Source organism: Esox lucius, chromosome 12 (assembly GCF_011004845.1).
Source record: "Esox lucius isolate fEsoLuc1 chromosome 12, fEsoLuc1.pri, whole genome shotgun sequence".
In the NCBI taxonomy this organism is placed as follows: Eukaryota; Metazoa; Chordata; class Actinopteri; order Esociformes; family Esocidae; genus Esox; species Esox lucius.
In genome coordinates this window covers 10,457,993-10,477,511 of record NC_047580.1, presented here as the reverse complement: position 1 = coordinate 10,477,511, position 19,519 = coordinate 10,457,993, and the positions used below count along the sequence as shown (strand labels likewise).

At 41.8% G+C, this 19,519-nt stretch overlaps 1 protein-coding gene across 1 annotated transcript in view; it reads left to right on the top strand.

Moving 5' to 3' along the window:
* The window catches only part of LOC105030112 (metabotropic glutamate receptor 7), an 87,685-nt gene that overhangs the window by 46,533 nt on the left and 21,633 nt on the right, over positions 1-19,519 (top strand). The window contains exons 3-6 of the mRNA XM_034296005.1: positions 2,862-2,997; positions 4,419-4,573; positions 7,963-8,100; positions 10,595-10,795. Coding sequence (XP_034151896.1) covers positions 2,862-2,997; positions 4,419-4,573; positions 7,963-8,100; positions 10,595-10,795 — 630 coding nt within the window. The remainder of the gene's footprint in view (positions 1-2,861; positions 2,998-4,418; positions 4,574-7,962; positions 8,101-10,594; positions 10,796-19,519) is intronic.

The window sequence follows — 19,519 nt, the reverse complement described above, 5'->3', positions numbered from 1 at the left end:
CCCCTTTCTGACAACCACGGATTACACTAAAATGATCACCTTAATCAATATTCCCTCAAGGACAATTCCCGACTAAGTTTTGGCCATATCTCTGAGGTGACTGTCATGGGTGACTTACCAAATATCTAATAAGTATTGAGAGATGTGAGGAATAAGTAATAAGAAATAAGTAGCTTTCATCCTTTATGAACTCATTAGCACTGAGCTGTCTATGCATGATTTATTTGTCAATATTAATATCACCCTTGCTTGTGTAACCTGTGAGTCGGATTGGGCCATTGTGCATCTAATAATGTTAAAGGAAAAGTCACAGGGAGGACAGGAACAGTTGTGCTTATACGTTTGCATACCCTGACAGAAATGGTGACATTTTGGCATGGATTTAGAAAATATGACTGATCATGCAATTGTTTTATTTTTTATTTAAGGATAGAGATCATATGAAGCCATTTATTATAACATAGTTGTTTGGATCCTTAATAAATCATAATGATAACAGGAATCACCCAAATGGCCCTGATCCAAAGTGTATTTACTTGAATGTTTGGCCTTGTTACAGACACACAAGATGACACATACAGGTGAAAATGACAATTAGAGGTGAATTTCCCACACCTGTGACTTTTTAAATTGCAAATAGTGTCTGTCTATAAACAGTCAATGAGTTTGTTAGCTCTCACGTGGATGCACTGAGCAGGCTAGATACTGGGCCATGGGGAGCAGAAAATAACTGTCAAATGACCTGTGTAACAAGGTAATGGAACTTCATAAAGATGGAAAAGGATATAAAAAGATATGCCAGTCAGTACTGTTGAATCACTTATTAATAAGTGAAACATTCTGGGATCTCTTGATACCAAGCCAAGGTCAGGTAGACCAAGAAAAATTTCAGCCAAAACTGCCAAAAGAATTGTTCGGGATACAAAGAAAAACCCACAGATAAGCTCAGGATAAATACAGGCTGCTCTGATAAAAGACGGTGCGGTGGTTTCAAGGAGCACAATACGATGATACTTGAACAAAAATGAGATGCATGTTCGAGTTGTCAGAAAGATGCCTTTACTGCGCCAATGCCACAAAAAAGCCTGGTTACAATATGCCCGACAACACCTTGACATGCCTCACAGCTTCTGGCACACTGTAATTTGGAGTGACAAGACCAAAACTATAACAGTGGTGTCGTCGTGGTGTGTGAAAATAAAGGAGCCAAACGCAGGGAGCCGGTAAACGTAGTTTAGTAAAATTCTTACTGTAATGGCATGCAAATCAACAAAGCGCACAAGCACAAAACAAGCATGCACATTTCTCTCCAGGACAACACCAAACATAGAACAATACCTCACAAAGACGCCCAGAAAAACAGGAACTAATATAGCCAACCTAATAAGGGAATGGACACCAGGTGCCGTGGGAGGAGGAGCGGCGTGGCTAGAAGGCCGGAGATGACGCACGCCGAATACCACGTCGGGAGGGATGGCCTCGTTACAAAAATAGAGCTTTATGGTGAACCATAAACAAGATTTTTGGAGAGGGGTCAACAAGACATATAATGAACAGAATACCATCCTCACTGTGAAGCATGGTGGTGGCTCATTGATGTGTTGGGGGTGTGTGAGCTCTAAAGGCACAGGGAATCTGGTGAAAATGTATGGCAAGATGAATGCATGTTATCAGATAATACTAGCAGACTATTTGCATTGCACAAAAGCTGTGCATGGGACTCTGTTGGACTTTCCAGCACGTCCAGCAGAAAAGAGCCACTCTGGCGAGATCTCAAACATGAGGTTCACGCAAGACAACCAAAGAATTTGCATGATCTGGAGGCATTTTGCCAAGAAGAATGGGCAGCTATACCACCTGCAAGAATTTGGGGCCTCATAGACAACTATTACTAAAGACTGCACACTCTCATTGATGCTAAAGGGGGCAATGCACCGTATTAAAAACTAAAGGTATGCAGATTTTTGAAAAGGGGTCAGTTAATTTATTTCTTTGTTGCCATGTTTTGTTTTGTGATTGTGCCATTCTGTTATGACCTACAGTTGAATGTGAATCCCATAAGAAACAAAATACATGTGTTTTGCCTGCTCACTCATTGTTTACAAATGGTATATATATATATTACCAATTCTCCCCAGGGTATGCAAACTTTTGAGCCCAAATGTACTTCCAAACATTTGTGGTTAAAAAGTCTGTTCTACCATGTTGATTGAGTTTTCATTTGCTTTAGAAGTCATCTTCTTATTCCGTTGCCCTGTAAGGATTCAGCCTCAGGACTCTGTTTAGAATTTGAAAATTACAATTTCCCTCTGTGGGAAACTCAACTGTCTGAGTTTTCCATTCAGTTCCACATTTTTGCTGTGTTTCTTTCCTTCCCAGTGAGAGACCACTTATTGTGAAACAATCATCCCACTATAACTGAAATGTAAATGGAATGTATAGAACATGTACGCTGTGATTTATTCATTCTGCCAGTCATCTGTCTGTCTTGCAAAGACAATAATGAGGATGAAAACATAATTACAATCTGGGTCTTCCATGCAGAATCCCATTGTTTGAAAGCATTCCACATCCACATGGATCTGACTTCCATGAGAAAGAGATTAACGCAGTGTTGACACGAGTTTTGCGCGCGTGTCTCTGTGTGTGTATTCCCGTATCTGTGTGTAAACATACCAGAGAGCTCATTATTCAGCTCTCACTCCATCACGCACGTATTTCTTTCTTTTTTTCACTTTCATCCTTTCTTTCTTTCTTTCTTTCACTCTTTCTGTCTATCTCACTCTTTCTTCCTGTGTTCCGTTCTACCTGTTTTCTGACGCTCTCTGTGTCTTTCTCTTTCTTTCTTTCTGAATAAAAAGGTGGGATTTGCATCGCACAGTCTTTGAAAATTCCCCACAACCCAAGGCTGGAGGACTATGACAAAGCCATCCAACAGCTGCTGGAAACACACCGCTCCCGGGCCATCATCATCTTCGCCAGTGAAGAAGACATACGGTTCGTTGTGTAGTTCAAAGCATCCCGATGCTTCAGTGTTGTTTAGGGCTCGTGGATGACAGGCCAAGTCAAGAGATCTTAGCTCACAGATGAAACTCTAAAGGTTGATGTCATAGAGGAGACTCAACGTTGGAGGTGCAGACAGATAACATCCATGTGTGTGCATACGTGTGTGTGTGTATGTGTGTGTGTGCATACGTGTGTGTGTATGTGTGTGTTTCTATTGGTATTTGAGTGTTGAATGTTGTGATAGTGTGTGGCCTTCAGATTGCAGGTCTGTCTTAAACCAAGCCAGTGAAACTAATGAGGTTCTGTTCTTTGTCTGTTGTCATGGGCTGTGTTGGGTGGGTGGTGTGTTGGGCTGTGTTGAGTAGGTGGTGTGTTAGGGTGTGTTGGGTAGGTGGTGTGCTGGGCGGGAGTAAGGTGGGTGGTGTGTTGGGCTGTGTTGAGTAGGTGGTGTGTTGGGCTGTGTCGGGTAGGTGGTGTGTTGGGCTGTGTTGGGTAGGTGGTGTGTTGGGCTGTGTTAGGTAGGTGGTGTGTTGGGCTGTGTTGAGTAGGTGGTGTGTTGGGCTGTGTCGGGTAGGTGGTGTGTTGGGCTGTGTTGGGTAGGTGGTGTGTTGGGCTGTGTTAGGTAGGTGGTGTGTTGGGCTGTGTTGGGTAGGTGGTGTGTTGGGCTGTGTTGAGTAGGTGGTGTGTTGGGCTGTGTTAGGTAGGTGGTGAAGCTACACACTGCAGTGGTATGGATATTCAATAGCCGTAGATATTCATGAACTTTAGATATTTACGACCCTTCGATTTGTTTAATCTTTTCAAATGCAACACTACCTATGGATTCCAATGAATTGAGTGTGTACACTCAATGTCTGCAACCGTGCCTCGAATAACCCAAACAGAAACGTGCTTCTAGGTTGAGCTGAGAATATGGAATATCACAACAAAGCAGAGGTTTCATTTACAAAGCCTCTTGGGATGTGGCTGTCTGAGTGGTTTCACTGTCCAACACTACAAGAAATAGCTGGATGGAGGGATAGACAGACCTACCGGATGGATGGATAGATAGACACAGCAGAGAGAAAGAACGAGGGAGAGGTGGAGTTAATGTATGGCAGACAATGAGGAAGACAGCTGAAAAACCTTTCATGCCTTGAATCCAACAATGTAATATATACAGTCAATAAATAAATGATGTAAAAATATTGTATCCATCAATGTAATATATACAGTCAATAAATAAATGATGTGAAAGTATTGTATATAAATGAACAGTAAATGAACAGTGAACAGTGTATGTATTCAAAAATAGTTCACAAAATAAATGTACTGATATAGGCATCATAGGTTCTTGTGCTCTGTCGTAATAGAAATTGTATTGCATGTGTCTCTTCTGCTTCCTCCTGATTCACACATGGCTGCCCTTGTAGGGGAGTTCTCAATGCCACCAAGAGAGCCAATCAGGTGGGCCATTTCCTGTGGATTGGATCGGACAGTTGGGGCACGAAGAGCAGCCCGATAAACCAGTTAGAAGAGGTGGCTGTAGGAGCGCTCACAATATTGCCCAAGCGCCTGCCTATTAGAGGTATGCACACACACACTCACACAAAAACCCTAACCACACACACATCTGTTTTCCTATCCTTCTGGGAACTAGAAAACCAAATTCATGACATTTAACTCTGATCCAAACCTCATCCTTAACCATGACCCTAATTACCAAACCTTTATACCTGAAATGAATTGATATCTAATGCCCAACCCTTACACCCATGAGCCTGTGTACCTTGTGCCCTGAATGGAATCAGATATTAGTCCACTACCTAACCCTAACCTAAAAGTAACCAGGAATTCCAACCCTAACTGTCAGTTTTACTATAAGCCTAACCTTTTAACCAGAAATAACCTTTTTCCTAGTGCAGGCCAGCTAGAAAAACCACTATCTTCTGGTCCCCAATTGAATCATACATGCTATAATCCTTGGTAGTAGGAGACAGTAGGACACACCTTGTTATACTGTAGTATTGTGCAGAATTACAATTATTTATTTATTTTACCAGTCAGCGGTGACTTATTTTACAGTTCTGCTCAGTGTCACTGGGATAATAGCATCTCATCATTACAATCTAGGGACTAGATGGAAAGTGAATTGTGGGTTTTTATAAAGCATTTTTAATTAGAGCGGTCTAGACATGAAAATACATGGTCTGGTAAGAGCCAGGAGGCAAGAAAAGTCTATTAAACCAGCACGCATCAATGATGCCCCGTTTCAATAGAAAAATTTGCCTAGTCATTTAGCTACGATTAGTCATTATCTCCCCGATTCAGCTGATAAAACTGACTGTGTGAGAGCGAGGGAACCTGTGTAGACATCACTGTATGACTACAAGTATGTAACAGCTTGAGATGATTAATCCAGCCAAGCCCTGTTTCTGTGCAGGGCTGATTCTGGTAATCTCGCTGCCCTGGGCAAGATTTAGGGATGGTGCACCCCACCCGCCCCACACACACACACACATACAACAATCCCTCGACCATATTTTACCTCTTATTTCAATATTATAAAAATGTCTTACATTTACAAAAAAGAAAAATTGCTTATTGCGAGTAAATAGTGATGTGGTGCTTAACATACCACTACAACAGATGACAAATAATAACAACGAAGCCAATGCTAAAATAACATCCTTTATTACTGACAAAAGATTGGGGGAACACAAACATGATTGAATAAAATAGCAGCCATGGTAGACCTCAGGTAGGTTTCAATCAATTTCAATTTTGAAAAGCTTCTCTCTGCAGCAGCCTCTGTCACTGTGAGTGACAGTGTTCCCGAGGGCTATCCACATATTAGGATAGCTTCTTCTCATGAAGAAAGGCAAGAAGCTCCGGAGTGGTCATGTTGGTTTATGGCAAATTAGGTGCTCCAGGGTTACTTCCTATCCATCCAAATCTGACTGGTCGCCACAGCTTATGGGTGTTGCTTAATGTGCTCAGTGAGCTCATTGGACAAGTGTGTAAAGTGGACCAACAATCCAAACTTGTCACTTACATCCCCTAAGGTCTAAAAACTCTCTTCAGTTGATGCGTAGGCAACATCCACACCTACATTAAAGAATCTAGTCTCCTTTTCCTTCAGTGTTTAACTGACTGGCTCCTCTACTAGCTCATACAAAATCTGCCTTTTAGTAGTTCACAAACTCTTCACTTTTAGCCCAGCCTCCACATTCATGGAGCTGATGGAGCTGGTAGGATCCAACTTCCTCAGCTAAAGATCCAGCTTTAATTATGATAACAGGATCTGTAGCTGTTCCCATCACCTTCAGAAGAGCTTCTCTGACTTAAGACCGGTGCTTTTTCACTATTGACAAAAAAATCTGTAGAAGTTGTAATGGCAATTTCTCCAAACCTCTCCTTTTGGAAAAATAAAGTCTGGTTTCACCTGATATGGTCCCCGACTTACAAATTCATTTCTTACAGGAAACATGCCAGTCAGGAAGATCTATTGACAGGTGGTGTGTGCTGGACGTTCCAGGCTGAGACTGAGAGTAGACAGATGATGTCCCTCACAGGTATTTCTGTAGGGAACCCGGAGAGTTGTAGAACAGATGTTAATCAGATTCACTATGGTATAACGTTAGTGTTTACTGTATTTATAAAGTTCTGCTGTAGCGCATTAACTAATTAACTAATTAAATGTTCTGGGCCTACAGGTAGTTGTGTTGACACTGGCAGTACTCACTGCCCATCCACCAAAACGATAAGTAATGTGCTGTATAGACGAGCGTGTGACTCGCATAGAGAGGACAGAGGGGCGTCCAATACATTCCTTGAGGGGCATCGGTGCCAACCCACACAGCAACCCCAGTGTTTTTTAATGTTGGTCAACAGTTCTCGAGCCCTACAACATATTCTGCCCAAAGCGACCGCTTATCCGGCTGTGGCGGAAGCCGGCCCTTCTTCTTAGGTTGGCGTCTTTTGAAACGGGACGTTAAACGCGTGTCTCCGTGGTCATGAGAAGTCCCATGGAACCTAACGTAATAGTAAGGGTGTTAAGGTCCAAAGACCCAATCCAGCCAGGTGAACAGCACGGCCACCTAGTCATCTATTTGTAACAGTCCTGTATCATGTCTCATCTCCCTGCCTTATAGACAATGGTGTGGTGAATGTTCTGGTTCAAATTGGTTACTGCACCTCACCCAGATGGCTGCTATGTATTGATGGTGGATGAGGAGTTTCAGGTATTCATATTAGAATTATTGATTTTGTTATTTGTGAATGAATTTTCATGCAGAAGTTTAAAAAAGACTGAGGCGTAAAACACATCAACAGACCAAGAGGCAAGGTGAGAAACAATGAGTTTACAAAACTGTACACAGAACTCTCATAGTAGGCTTTCACAAAAAAATCCAAAAGCATCAATTGCGATACATGAACATTCATGATTAAGACCATAGTACATTATCTCCTTCGGTCTCTCTCTATCTACAGTTTATCGATCTAATTCCAGAAACACATACAATACATACACAGATGCATGTACATGCCTAAATCATACAGTCTGCCTTGGAACTAACACAGCCTACTAACCTAACATAAAACACCTGTTACATACACACTCGCATATACATGCTTAAATCATACAATCTGCCTTGGAACTAACACAGCCTACTAAACTTACGTAAACACCCCGTTATTATTTGTTTGGCATCATGCTTTTTATTGCCATATTAATGTCATTTCTGAGATGAAAAGAAAACCGTGATTAAAGATGGATGCACATGATGCAGAGAAACCGCAAGTGGTCAAATTTTGATGAAGAGCGTCTTAGTTATACTCTAGGTAATGGAACTCCTGAGTGCCAGCATGGAGCCGTGCAGCAGAAACACAGGCCCAAGTATTGCTTCATTTCCTCCAGGTTCGCTTCAGTTGGTGCAGAACTGAAGAATTCTCTTTTTGTTTTTCATTCTCCAGGGTTTGATGACTACTTCATCTCGCTCACTCTGGAGAATAATCGCAGGAACGTGTGGTTTGCTGAGTTCTGGGAGGAAAACTTTGACTGCAGGCTTCTCAGCTCTTCCAAACGAGAGGACACCAGCAGGAAATGCACAGGTAGGTACTGTAGCTGCCTAGATTTTTGTTTGCACGGTTGTTTGTTTGGTTCATTTGTTTCTTTGTGGGACAGAGCATTGCCATTGGCAATCATGCACTATTTGAAGAACAAAAACAAAAAGAATAGCAATAATCCATTGTTTTTACTTAGGACTAATACTGCTTCTTTTAGATGTCTATAAGTAATTTCAATGTATTTTATAGTTCTATAACAAGGTACAGCATAGGGAAGATGCTTTAGTCGTAATACATATTTGACAAATGCAGTAGGCCTACTGGATGCTAACAGCTTAAAAGGCTGGTCCTACTGTGATATTAAAGTTGTGCCGAGTCAAAGGCATTATGACAGCAGCGTGTTGCTGTGATACATATGCTAAATAGGGGCTTGCATAGCAAGTGCAGAGAAACTACAGATAAGTGAGTAGAGCTCCGAAGTAACTCGCTATTGACAATCCCTAAAAGGTTATTACCAGAACTGGCTTGATCTCATTGTAAGCTTTATTTGCAATGAGGCATGTTGAGACTTGGGAGCATTGATAGTGTGGAAGTGTTGTTTTCTGTTGTGTATAATGAGCTATTTAAACAAAGGGAGAAGTGACACAATGACACTGTGTCAATGTTTGTGACAGAGATATCTTTTTTATGGCTTCCGTGTGATGTACTGAAGGCCCTCCGTACAGTAGCTTTAGCAGTTGGAGTCACAGGGATTTGTTGGCATAATGATATTGTCATATACCGTCTTTCAACTTTTCCTACCATATCACATGCTACAGATACTTGTATTCCCCCTTTTAAAACAGATCAACTTTGTATTTAGGATATTAACAAAGCTTTTAAGCATTGTACAAAGCGACATATACGTGTCTCTTATTCACATCCATGTACTTCATCCACAGTGAGGGAAATATGTCCTTTTTCACCGTCGAGTTGCTTCCATTTTTCACTTTCTCCACATCTAAGCCGATCTAGAGTATTTATATATATTTTTTATTTTGTTGCATTCAAAGCTTTTGCATTCAGCGCTCCATTCGTTGCTCTGGAGAACAAGAAGGTTATGTGTGGGCTGAGATGTACGTTGAAAGGAGAGAAGCTGGTGAAAATGTCAACATTTATTGCTTTTGACCTCCTTTAGCTAGTGCCAGTCTTCAACGTTGAATTCAGCTTGCCTTTTGTCCTCCTCGAGTTTGCAATGTGAACTGCAAGTCTTTATTCAGTATTTACAAGTTAAAATCCCACAGTCCTTCCATCCTGGCGGCTTTCCCAAACAGTTCATCTGTTAGTTTCTACTGTGGATTTACGAGCTGCTTCATGTTAATGCATCCTTGTTAATTACTGTCTGCGTCTTTCAAATTAATATATTCAGCGCCCATATGCCATGTTTAATGATTGCGCTTGTTCACATTAGCATGTTGGAAATGTGCAAAATACCTCAGTAAAAGAATCTCCGCCTAAAAAAAAAGTGTGAGAGGGAGTTACTCTTCCACAAACCTACAATAAGGCCATTAATTAGGCTTTCAGTGGGTGTATCAGCAGCAACAGGAAAACACCTTAAAGATTTCAGATGTTTAACGTTTCCTTCCTCGCATGCCCATTATAGCAGATGTTGTGGCAGGTGTAGTTAAATCCTTTTGTATTGGCTAAATGATGTGACTAACTTCAAACACTAAACAAGACAAGTGGAAGTCATCAAAAGTACAAATCTACAAACATCCCACAATCACACACTGATAATTCAAATGGGAGTCTGGCCATGTTGGATTGATTTTGTGTGTTCATAACTGTGTCCTTTATCTCTTCATGAAACTCAGCCCCACATGTTTATAAAGCACTGTATTTACAGAATCCTAATGAAAATGTGCATTTATATATACGCATATTGAGACCACTTATACTTATATGCACATGAAAACATTTGAAAGAAAACAAAAGCAAGCTTCATAAATTAAGTTTGCAACCAGAAAGACTTATTTTATGAATAGCAATTCATGTTTTTCTTCACCACTCCAGAGGCTCAAACAGTAAAATATATGAGTCTAGGTAGCACTGGGTGAAAAATACTAAAGTCAAGTAAACAGAATATAAATCAATGCAACGTGACTGGTTTTCAGCTCCACCGTTCACAACATACAGTACACGGGACAGCAGTTCTATAGTAAAGGGCAGATTCCCGCAGGGTTACTGGAAAAGAACACAGTGCTGCTAGCAGTGGAGATCCCTGCGGAAGCTCGTCATGGCCTTGAACGCTTCTGAAATGGCCGGGCCCAAAACTACCACACATCTCAGGGCCTGCAGGGCTTACAGTTGGCTGGCTTCTCCTGGAGAATGGCTTAGCGTACGTCCACACTCGTCCCCCTGTTGGTTAGACTTTTTTACAGAGCTGCAGTTTGACTCTGTAGAGGCTCTGAACCATGCCGCATGCCCAACAAAGTGACTAACTCACGGTGTGTGATTCTGTCCTTTTCCTGACCTCTGCCCGTATGTCTCTTCACCTCAGGCCAGGAGCGGATCGGGATTGACTCCAAGTACGAGCAGGAGGGGAAAGTGCAGTTCGTCATAGACGCTGTGTACGCCATGGCTCACGCGCTTCACAACATGCAGAGGGACCTATGTCCAGAGCACTCGGGCATCTGTCCTGTGATGGAGGCAGCCGACGGGAAGACCCTCCTCAAGTACATACGCAATGCCAGCTTCAACGGTCAGTACCTTGGTTTACTGTGGACTCTGTTCATGTACATATGCAACGCCAGCTTCAACGGTCAGTACCTTGGTTTACTGTGGACTCTGTTCATGTACATATGCAACGCCAGCTTCAACGGTCAGTACCTTGGTTTACTGTGGACTCTGTTCATGTACATATGCAACGCCAGCTTCAAAGGTCAGTACATTGGTTTATGGTGGACTCTGTTCATGTGCAGATCCTCTTGAAAATGAGCGCCTGTTTCTAAAATGAGTTCAAAAATCGCATTTAGAAAGCTTGATTGTTTGAAAGCTCGTTCTGTTTTATTATTACGTGTTTTAAAGAAAAGAATGACAGGTAAGATGAAAGATTTTTCTTAGTCCACCCAATGTGCTGGTACAAAAAAATTACAGTTTAATTGTTGTACAGAGAGATTCACTAGAGATATTGGTGATGTGAGCAACAATTAATCAAACAATGTAAATGATGCTGGCCGCGGTCCACATACTGCATTTACTGTACATTGCATACAGTAAATGTCACTGTAATTTTGCCGATTCTTCAATCCAGAGCGATTTACAGTTAGTCCATTAATCAAAAGAAAGCTTGGGGGAAAAACTAACAACTCAGTAGTATTAAGTACATCTTACTCAATGGACTAGTTATCAGCAAAGTCAGTGCTAGAAGGGGGAAAAGGAGAAAACATGGCTGTTCTAACATACCATAAAGGAGCATTGCTTTGAATTGGGAGGTACAATTATCTCCATGCCCTTGCTCATAAATAAAATTCAATGGGACACTAATTTCCCCCTAGGAATAAATGATGTTTATTAAATTGTTTTGAATTTATAGGAGTGTTTAGACGGTATGAGTGGTGAGATTGGAGGAAGAGTAACACCTTCGGTCTTTTGCCTATTCATGAAAGATGAACAAGATTTTTATATAAACAAGATGTGCAGTACAGCAAATTGGTGCCTACTATAATTTTTTCAAACTACTGTTGATGCCGGTGTTAAATCAACTTAACTGAAAGAACGACTAGTAGTTGGTGTTGAAAACCAGTTTTGAGTGTGGGAGTATGATCATGTCATGTTTAATTTTATAGAGGGGAATATGTAATACATATTAAAACCATGCTGATATTGTCATATTCCCAGAATGCTCCAGTGTGGGCAGATCTTGGATGGGAATGCAATGGGAATTGCATGTACATTGAGTGAGTGGTTATTCTTATAATATTTGCAGAAAAGTAACATCATAAAATAAAAATCCAATAACCTGGATGTTTTGCAACTGTTATTGAGATACTGTAGGTGTTCAATAGTTAACATAGTCACATACTTTATATTACCCTTGCATTCATTCTGAAAATCTGAAAGAAAATACTAACACTGGCTGGATTCCAATACAAATTATTTTCTAATCTAGCATAATTCTGTAAACTTTGACATAATTCTCAGGTTTTCCTGAAATACTGTTTAGAAGTTTCCTGGTATTGTGAATAAGCAGGAAATGTATTATCATTCATCCATGATATTGTTTCTCTAATGTTGGTTATTTTGAATTTTGCAACCCTACTTGAAGGCCTAATGCACACAATTTTATTACATGAAACTATTGGCGGAAACTAAATGCAGTTCCTAGTTTTGGAAATATTATGATAAAGGGAGGAGTCTGGAGGCGTTGCACCAGTTGAAGCAGCTGGCATCATAAAAACTCATAACAATGTTAGCTAGCAGCTATAATACTTAACCCACTGTTCAGGATTTATGAAACTTTATAAATTCATGAACATTCTTTAAAAAAGCACAGTTTAGCTTGATGTAAAATTGCACAAATAAGACTTGCTAATTATAAAATGTCCACATCATTTACAGATTTATTGTTTTAGATTTAGGTTATTAAATAATTTCCGCCTGTGTTAAAGACAACACTGGGTCACGTGCCTGAATTGACTACAACAAACACTCTCAACAGCCTCTCAAAATATCTGTGAACTATAATATCCAGTTAAAATGCACTTGTGACAAACATTGTATGCATAAAAGTTGACCATAAAATGTGCTGGAAAGGAACCAAATAATTTTCAGATAAATACTGCAACCATCCTGTCATGCTTTCATATGGGAAGGGATATTACAGATATACTGTTATGCTGTAACAGAAGTGCATCTGAGATGACAGTCTGTGTTTCTGAAAGGGGAATGGGATCGTTTAGAGCAGAGGTGCCAAAGTGGTTCCATGGGGAGCCGAGTGGCTTCAGGCTTTTCGCTCTCACCTTGTACTTGATTGATTCATTAGATCACTAATTGGTTAGTTTCTACTCTCACCTGGTTGTTTAAGCCTGAACTGGGAACCAATTTATAGGAAAAAGCTAAAACCTGCAAACACTAGGCCCTCCGTGGAACTGTTTGGACACCCCTGGTTTAGAGTATCTTTTTTTGTTACAGTATCTTTGAATCAAGAACTGTGTAGCCAAAATGTAACCAGACAAAGTGAAATGTTATTATTATGTGTTTGGTTATAAAACCAAACAGTATATACAGGAATAGCATATAATTTTCCATTCACTTTCAGATAAGGGGTTAAATCTAATCTTGTTAGAGAATACATTTTCATTTTCCTGCCATAATACCCTCATACTGGGCATGACTGGATAGAATTGGAATCTGAATTGGATTTATTATTATTTATTATTATTATTATTTTAGTATGTGTGAGGGTTCTATCTATGTTAGACAACCTAAGGCTTCAATCAATACATATTACATACATATGCAATAAAATAACTAGTAACCATATGAGATGAAGGGATACGGCCTGGAAGAGTATAGTATCATTAGTATCAGTTAATTCACGTTTTATGTACACCTTTACGGATTTACAGTTCTGTGTAGATAGTTTATTCATCTATGTAAATATAGGGAGATGGGAAGATTTCTGCTAGCCGCAGAGTGCAGTTTAATTAGCAGTTTGGAGGTGGTTGGATGTGGTGAGTGTAGTCTTGTTTCTCTCCATGGGGCCGATTACTGACTGCCACAGCACAGGAAAAAGAACTGTTCAGGTTGCAGGATTTTATTTTGGTAATGACTAAGCTGTACTTCCCAATAAAAATCACAAAAAAAATTAAATACAAATCTTAGTAACCGTGGGTGACAAGGATGGGAGGGGTCAGCAATTATCTCGTCGGCAGGCTTACTTGGTCTAATGCCATGTAGGACCTTGATGGAGTGCAGGGGGCTTCTGACTAATCGTTCTGTAGACCGCACTATGAAGAAGGGATGCAGTGCTACAGAAATTGAAAGAATTACTTATTTCCTACATGGTCTTTTCTGAGGTTTTCTTGAAATGTCCTAAATTTTATAAAACATTTCAGTAAATATCTGATGGAAATACAAAATGTGATCATACAGTGGGGAGAACAAGTATTTGATACACTGCCGAGTTTGCAGGTTTTCCCACTTACAAATCATGTAGAAGTCTGTAATTTTTTATCGTAGGTACTCTTTAACTGTGAGTGATGGAATCTAAAACAAAAATCCACGAAGTCACATTGTATGATTTTTAAGTAATTAATTAGCATTTTATTGCATGACATAAGTATTTGATACATCAGAAAAGCAGGACTTAATATTTGGTACAGAAACCTTTGTTTGCAATTACAGAGATCATACGTTTCCTGTAGTTCTTGACCAGGTTTGCACACACTGCAGCAGGGATTTTGGCCCACTCCTCCTCCTCCTCCAGATCCTTCAGGTTTCGGGGCTGTCGCCAGGGCAATACAGACTTTCAGCTCCCTCCAAAGATTTTCTATTGGGTTAAGGTCTGGAGACTGGCTAGGCCACTCCAGGACCTTGAGATGCTTCTTACGGAGCCACTCCTTAGTTGCCCTGGCTGTGTGTTTTGGGTTGTTGTCATGCTGAAAGACCCAGTCACGACCCATCTTCAATGCTCTTACTGAGGGAAGGAGGTTGTTGGCAAAGATCTTGTGATACATGGCCCCATCCATCCTCCCTTCAATACGGTGCAGTTGTCCTGTCCCCTTTGCAGAAAAGCATCCACCAAAGAATGGTGTATCCACCTCCATGCTACACAGTTGGGATGCTGTTCTTGGGGTTGTACTCATCCTTCTTCTTCCTCCATACACGGCGAGTGGAGTTTAGACCAAAAAGCACCAGATGGTCGTTGACAAACTTCAGACGGGCCTGGACATGCACTGGCTTGAGCAGGGGGACCTTGCGTGCACTGCTGGATTTTAATCTATGACGGCGTAATGTGTTACTAATGGTTTTCTTTGTGACTGTGGTCCCAGCTCTCTTCAGGTCATTGACCAGGTCCTGCCTTGTAGTTCAGGGCTGATCCCTCACCTTCCTCATGATCATTGATGCCACACGAGGTGAGATCTTGCACGGAGCCACAGACCGAGGGAGATTGACCGTCATCTTGAACTTCTTCCATTTTCTAATTATTGCGCCAACAGTTGTTGCCTTCTCATCAAGCTGCTTGCCCATTGTCCTGTAGCCCATCCCAGCCTTGTGCTGGTCTACAGTTTTATCCCTGATGTCCTTACACAGCTCTCTGGTCTTGGCCAATGTGGAGAGGTTGGAGTCTGTTTGACTGAATGTGTGGACAGGTGTTTTTTATACAGGTAACAAGTTCAAACAGGTGCAGTTAATACAGGTAATGAGTGGAGAACAGGAGGGCTTCTTAAAGAAAACTAACAGGTCTGTGAGAGACGGAATTCTTACTGGTTGGTAGGTGATCAAATACTTATGTCATGCAATAAAATGCAAATTAATTATTTAAAAATCATACAGTGTCTCTCACAGTTGAAGTGTACCTATGATAAAAATGACAGATCTCTACATGCTTTATAAGTGGGAAAACCTGCAAAATCGGCAGTGTATCAAATACTTGTTCTCCCCACTGTATACCCTTTTTCATTAGTGTTATTGAATATAACAATTGATTTGGGGTTTCTATCTGTGCTATAATTGCAGTAAATGAAAAGGAAATATGGACATTCTTATCGCGGTTTCCCTGGTAACCCATCCCTTATTAAATGTCTCCAACCAGATAGAGTGATAATAGAAATTATACAATGACTATGTTTTCTACAAACCTTTCACAGAGACCATGAGGAATGACAAGCCTAAGGCAGAGTGGAGAGCAAATTATTTTACTGAGTTTTTGTTTCAAATTGTGACAGTGTGAACATGCGGGGGGGGGAAATGGGATCAGTGATATTTCCTAATAGTTGCTGGTTGAAAACACAGGACCTTTTAATCAGGTTTTGCGCGGGTGGAGAATTGTAGTATTAGTTCTATAATTCTACAGCTCGTCTTCAGATTAGGCTACATCAGGCCCTCTGCTCCGGTGTCCCTCAGCTCTGGTGTCCCTCTGCTCTGGTGTCCCTCTGCTCCGGTGTCCCTCTGCTCTGTCCCTCTGCTCTGGTGTCCCTCTGCTCTGGTGTCCTTTTGCTCCAGTGTCCCTCTGCTCTGGTGTCCCTCTGCTCCGGGGTCCCTCTGCTCTGGTGTCCCTCAGCTCTGGTGTCCCTCTGCTCTGGTGTCCCTCAGCTCTGGTGTCCCTCTGCTCTGGTGTCCCTCTGCTCCGATGTCCCTCTGCTCTGGTGTCCTTTTGCTCCAGTGTCCCTCTGCTCCAGTGTCCCTCTGCTCCGGTGTCCCTCTGCTCCGGTGTCCCTCTGCTCTGGTGTCCTTTTGCTCCGGTGTCCCTCTGCTCTGGTGGATTTGTCCACAATGTGGTTAATGTAACATTGGGAGGTTCTTCCTCTCCAGTCGCAGATTGTCCTTCTGGCAACATTTTAGTTTAAGAAATATACATAGAATATACAAAAAAAACTATTACAGTAATATACTGGACACACTTTTTCTCAACCAAGTAAGAAAATGAAGACTATGACCTTATTTTGGCATAACCATTTGTATTTCAATTCTTATTTATTATCTTAAGGTTTGCAGTTTCTGGTGTTTGCAGATAAAATTAAGAAACACGTTTGTTACTGCCAACATCTCTCCAGCTGGTATTTGTCAACGGGGCAGTACAATCCATACAATGAACAACAATTAGTCTGAAGTGCTTCTCAAAGCATTTCCAAACCAGCTGTTGCTTTATTTCTTTAAACTCTTTTTGAACCTATATATATCCTGTAATACACTATCAATAAAACGGAGTAATACTCAGCTCACAAATTGTGACTTTACCCAGTCTACCTCCTCTAACTGGGGTGGACTGGGCTAAATATCTACCCCGGCATTTTCAAACACAACGGTCATTTTTGTTTTCATCGAGACCCTTATTGTTACAATGGAAAAGAAATGGAAGGCTAATAACAAACCAGCCGATCTGCCCCTGTCCTCACTTACCCTGCTCCTTGTAAGCAAACATTTCTAGTCTTCTGACAGCTATATCACTGCACTCTTTACTGCATCCTGACTGCTGTGTGTGCATGTCCCTGCGTACGAGTGTGTGTTAGTTTATGTGAATACGCCTGAGTGTGCGTGCCTGTGCGGACAGTTTCTGTTGCCTTCCCCTCTCTGCTGGATACTGCTAAAAAGACTGAAGGAAATAAAGAGAGAATAATGAAGCCAGAGAAGCACAACGGTGGAGCCCAGAGTCCACCCACACTGCTCGGCACCGAACAGTGGTTGTGCACTTTTGTCCTATCTTAGCACAGAGCCCGATGCGGATTTTTTCTTCAATCTTTCATCTTATACAGCGCTCTTACAAAGCTGTCTACACAGATCATTTTGTTCCCTTGAAAATAACCTGAAATGTAAAATAGAATGGAATTCGTAATGGCTTTCTATCAACAAGGAGAGCCACGGTGCTTTATATTTGCTTACTGACAGACTGTGTGCGTGCGCGTGTGTGTGTGAGATTATTTGTACTGCCATGGGCGTGGAACCAGACAGACTTGTAGTTTTGTCATCCTCACTCCTCACAGTCAACTGTGTCAACACCTTGCCAACAACTAGATACAGCATGTCAACAACTCGCCTCTGTCTGAAGCAGAAGTGACAGATTGTCGACTGCAAACACTTCGTAGGTGTATCAGTCCAAATGGGATTCCGATTCTTGTTGCGTACCCCTTTCCCTCGACATGAGCCTTTTGTCTCAAGGGCTGTGTCAACGTGTAATGTGGACGTGACTGTTGGTGAGGGGTGTTTCTGTTGTGTTTTATGATGCATGCTCATTGCTCATAAACACTGTTTACAAAGGGCTTGCATAGGAGCCAGGATGTCCTGTTCAATATGCTGCCCACATTCAGAGGGAAACCTGTTTCAGTGACTTCACCTGCTTCAGCTTGGGAATTAGCTCTTTCCTCTGAACCCATTAGAGCTCATCTAATACACCTTGCTAACCATTACCGAGTCCATTTCAAACGCTGTTGAAGACCGCGAATAGTGGGTGACTAATACACAGGAAAGGAACTCATTGACTTTGATGGCCATATAAACTTTTAGTGGAGTGGCGGATTCTGTCCTCCCATGAGGTTTTTTCTTTAGGTCTTGTCCTGTATGTATGGTGCATCTAAATTAGTTTACCGTCACTTCTGCTCGCTGTGTAAAAGGGGAGATATTGTCCTTGCACTTTTGCTGAATGTTCAGTGAGAAGTGTCCTTGGTGAAGAAGAAAATACTGGCGTGTAGGTTACTGAAAGTCCCTACTGACACAAACTAAAAGGAAAGGTACACAGTGTTGGGACACAGCCTCTACATCACAAAACCTAAGACCAACACCAAACAAAAGAAGCTACATGTCCCCTTAAACTATTTTGGACAGGTGTTATTGGTCATTCCCCTTTTACACTTTTTATAGCCAGAGCTATTAGTACAGTCTATTCCCTTGCCACATCAGGTTTGAGTTCTCACCCCCCTGTCCTATTTTAGAAATGGTATGTCCTGGGCCATCATTGAGTTATTGTACGCTCAGCCAAGGTTAACTCACTATTGAACTAAAGGTGTCATGCAGTCTCACAATGTCAGGATGAGAGACAATCAGCCGTGTGTTGTGTAGCCCCAAATGTCACGTCGAAAAAGGCACTTGATTCTCAGGAAAGGCTGCACCATGTTGAGATCTCAACAAACAGAAACACACACATACACACACACGCATATTACACCCGTGCACACCAACACACAGGTCAGAAATACGGGGCCCTGGATTTCATTTCCCGAGCACTGTTTCAGGCTTCAGGTGTCCAGACCCTCCACTAACTAATTACTCCACGCTCCTCTGTGTGGGATCGGCTGCTGTGCTGGGACGAGATGGAGGCCGTGTGATGTTTAGGCTGACCCATTTGTCTTCTCGCCGCTCATCTCCAGTACGGCGTGCACGGTCGAGACGTTTTCTTTCGTTCGACCAGAGGAAACGTGCATCTGTCTTGAAAAACAGGCCACCGAATTCCTGATGTGTGGAAGTGATAGCCTCCAGCTGGCTCCATTGATTTTGCCCACAGATCTAATGATGCCCCTGCATCACACGGATCAGACGCTCAAACGCTCCGATATGAAATGTAGGCTAGCCTTAATGGACGAAGGGAATAACAGGTACGGTCCACGACGCAGCAGGGCATATCGTCTCAGTCAGGAGGGAGCCAGCTGCCCTCGCTGGCGTTTTAATGAGGGGACATGATGTGGGTCACGGTCATTACGAACACCCCATGGCCCACGGTGTCCACAGAACCCTTTGTAGCTTCACGACGACCTAGCGGGGGAGACAA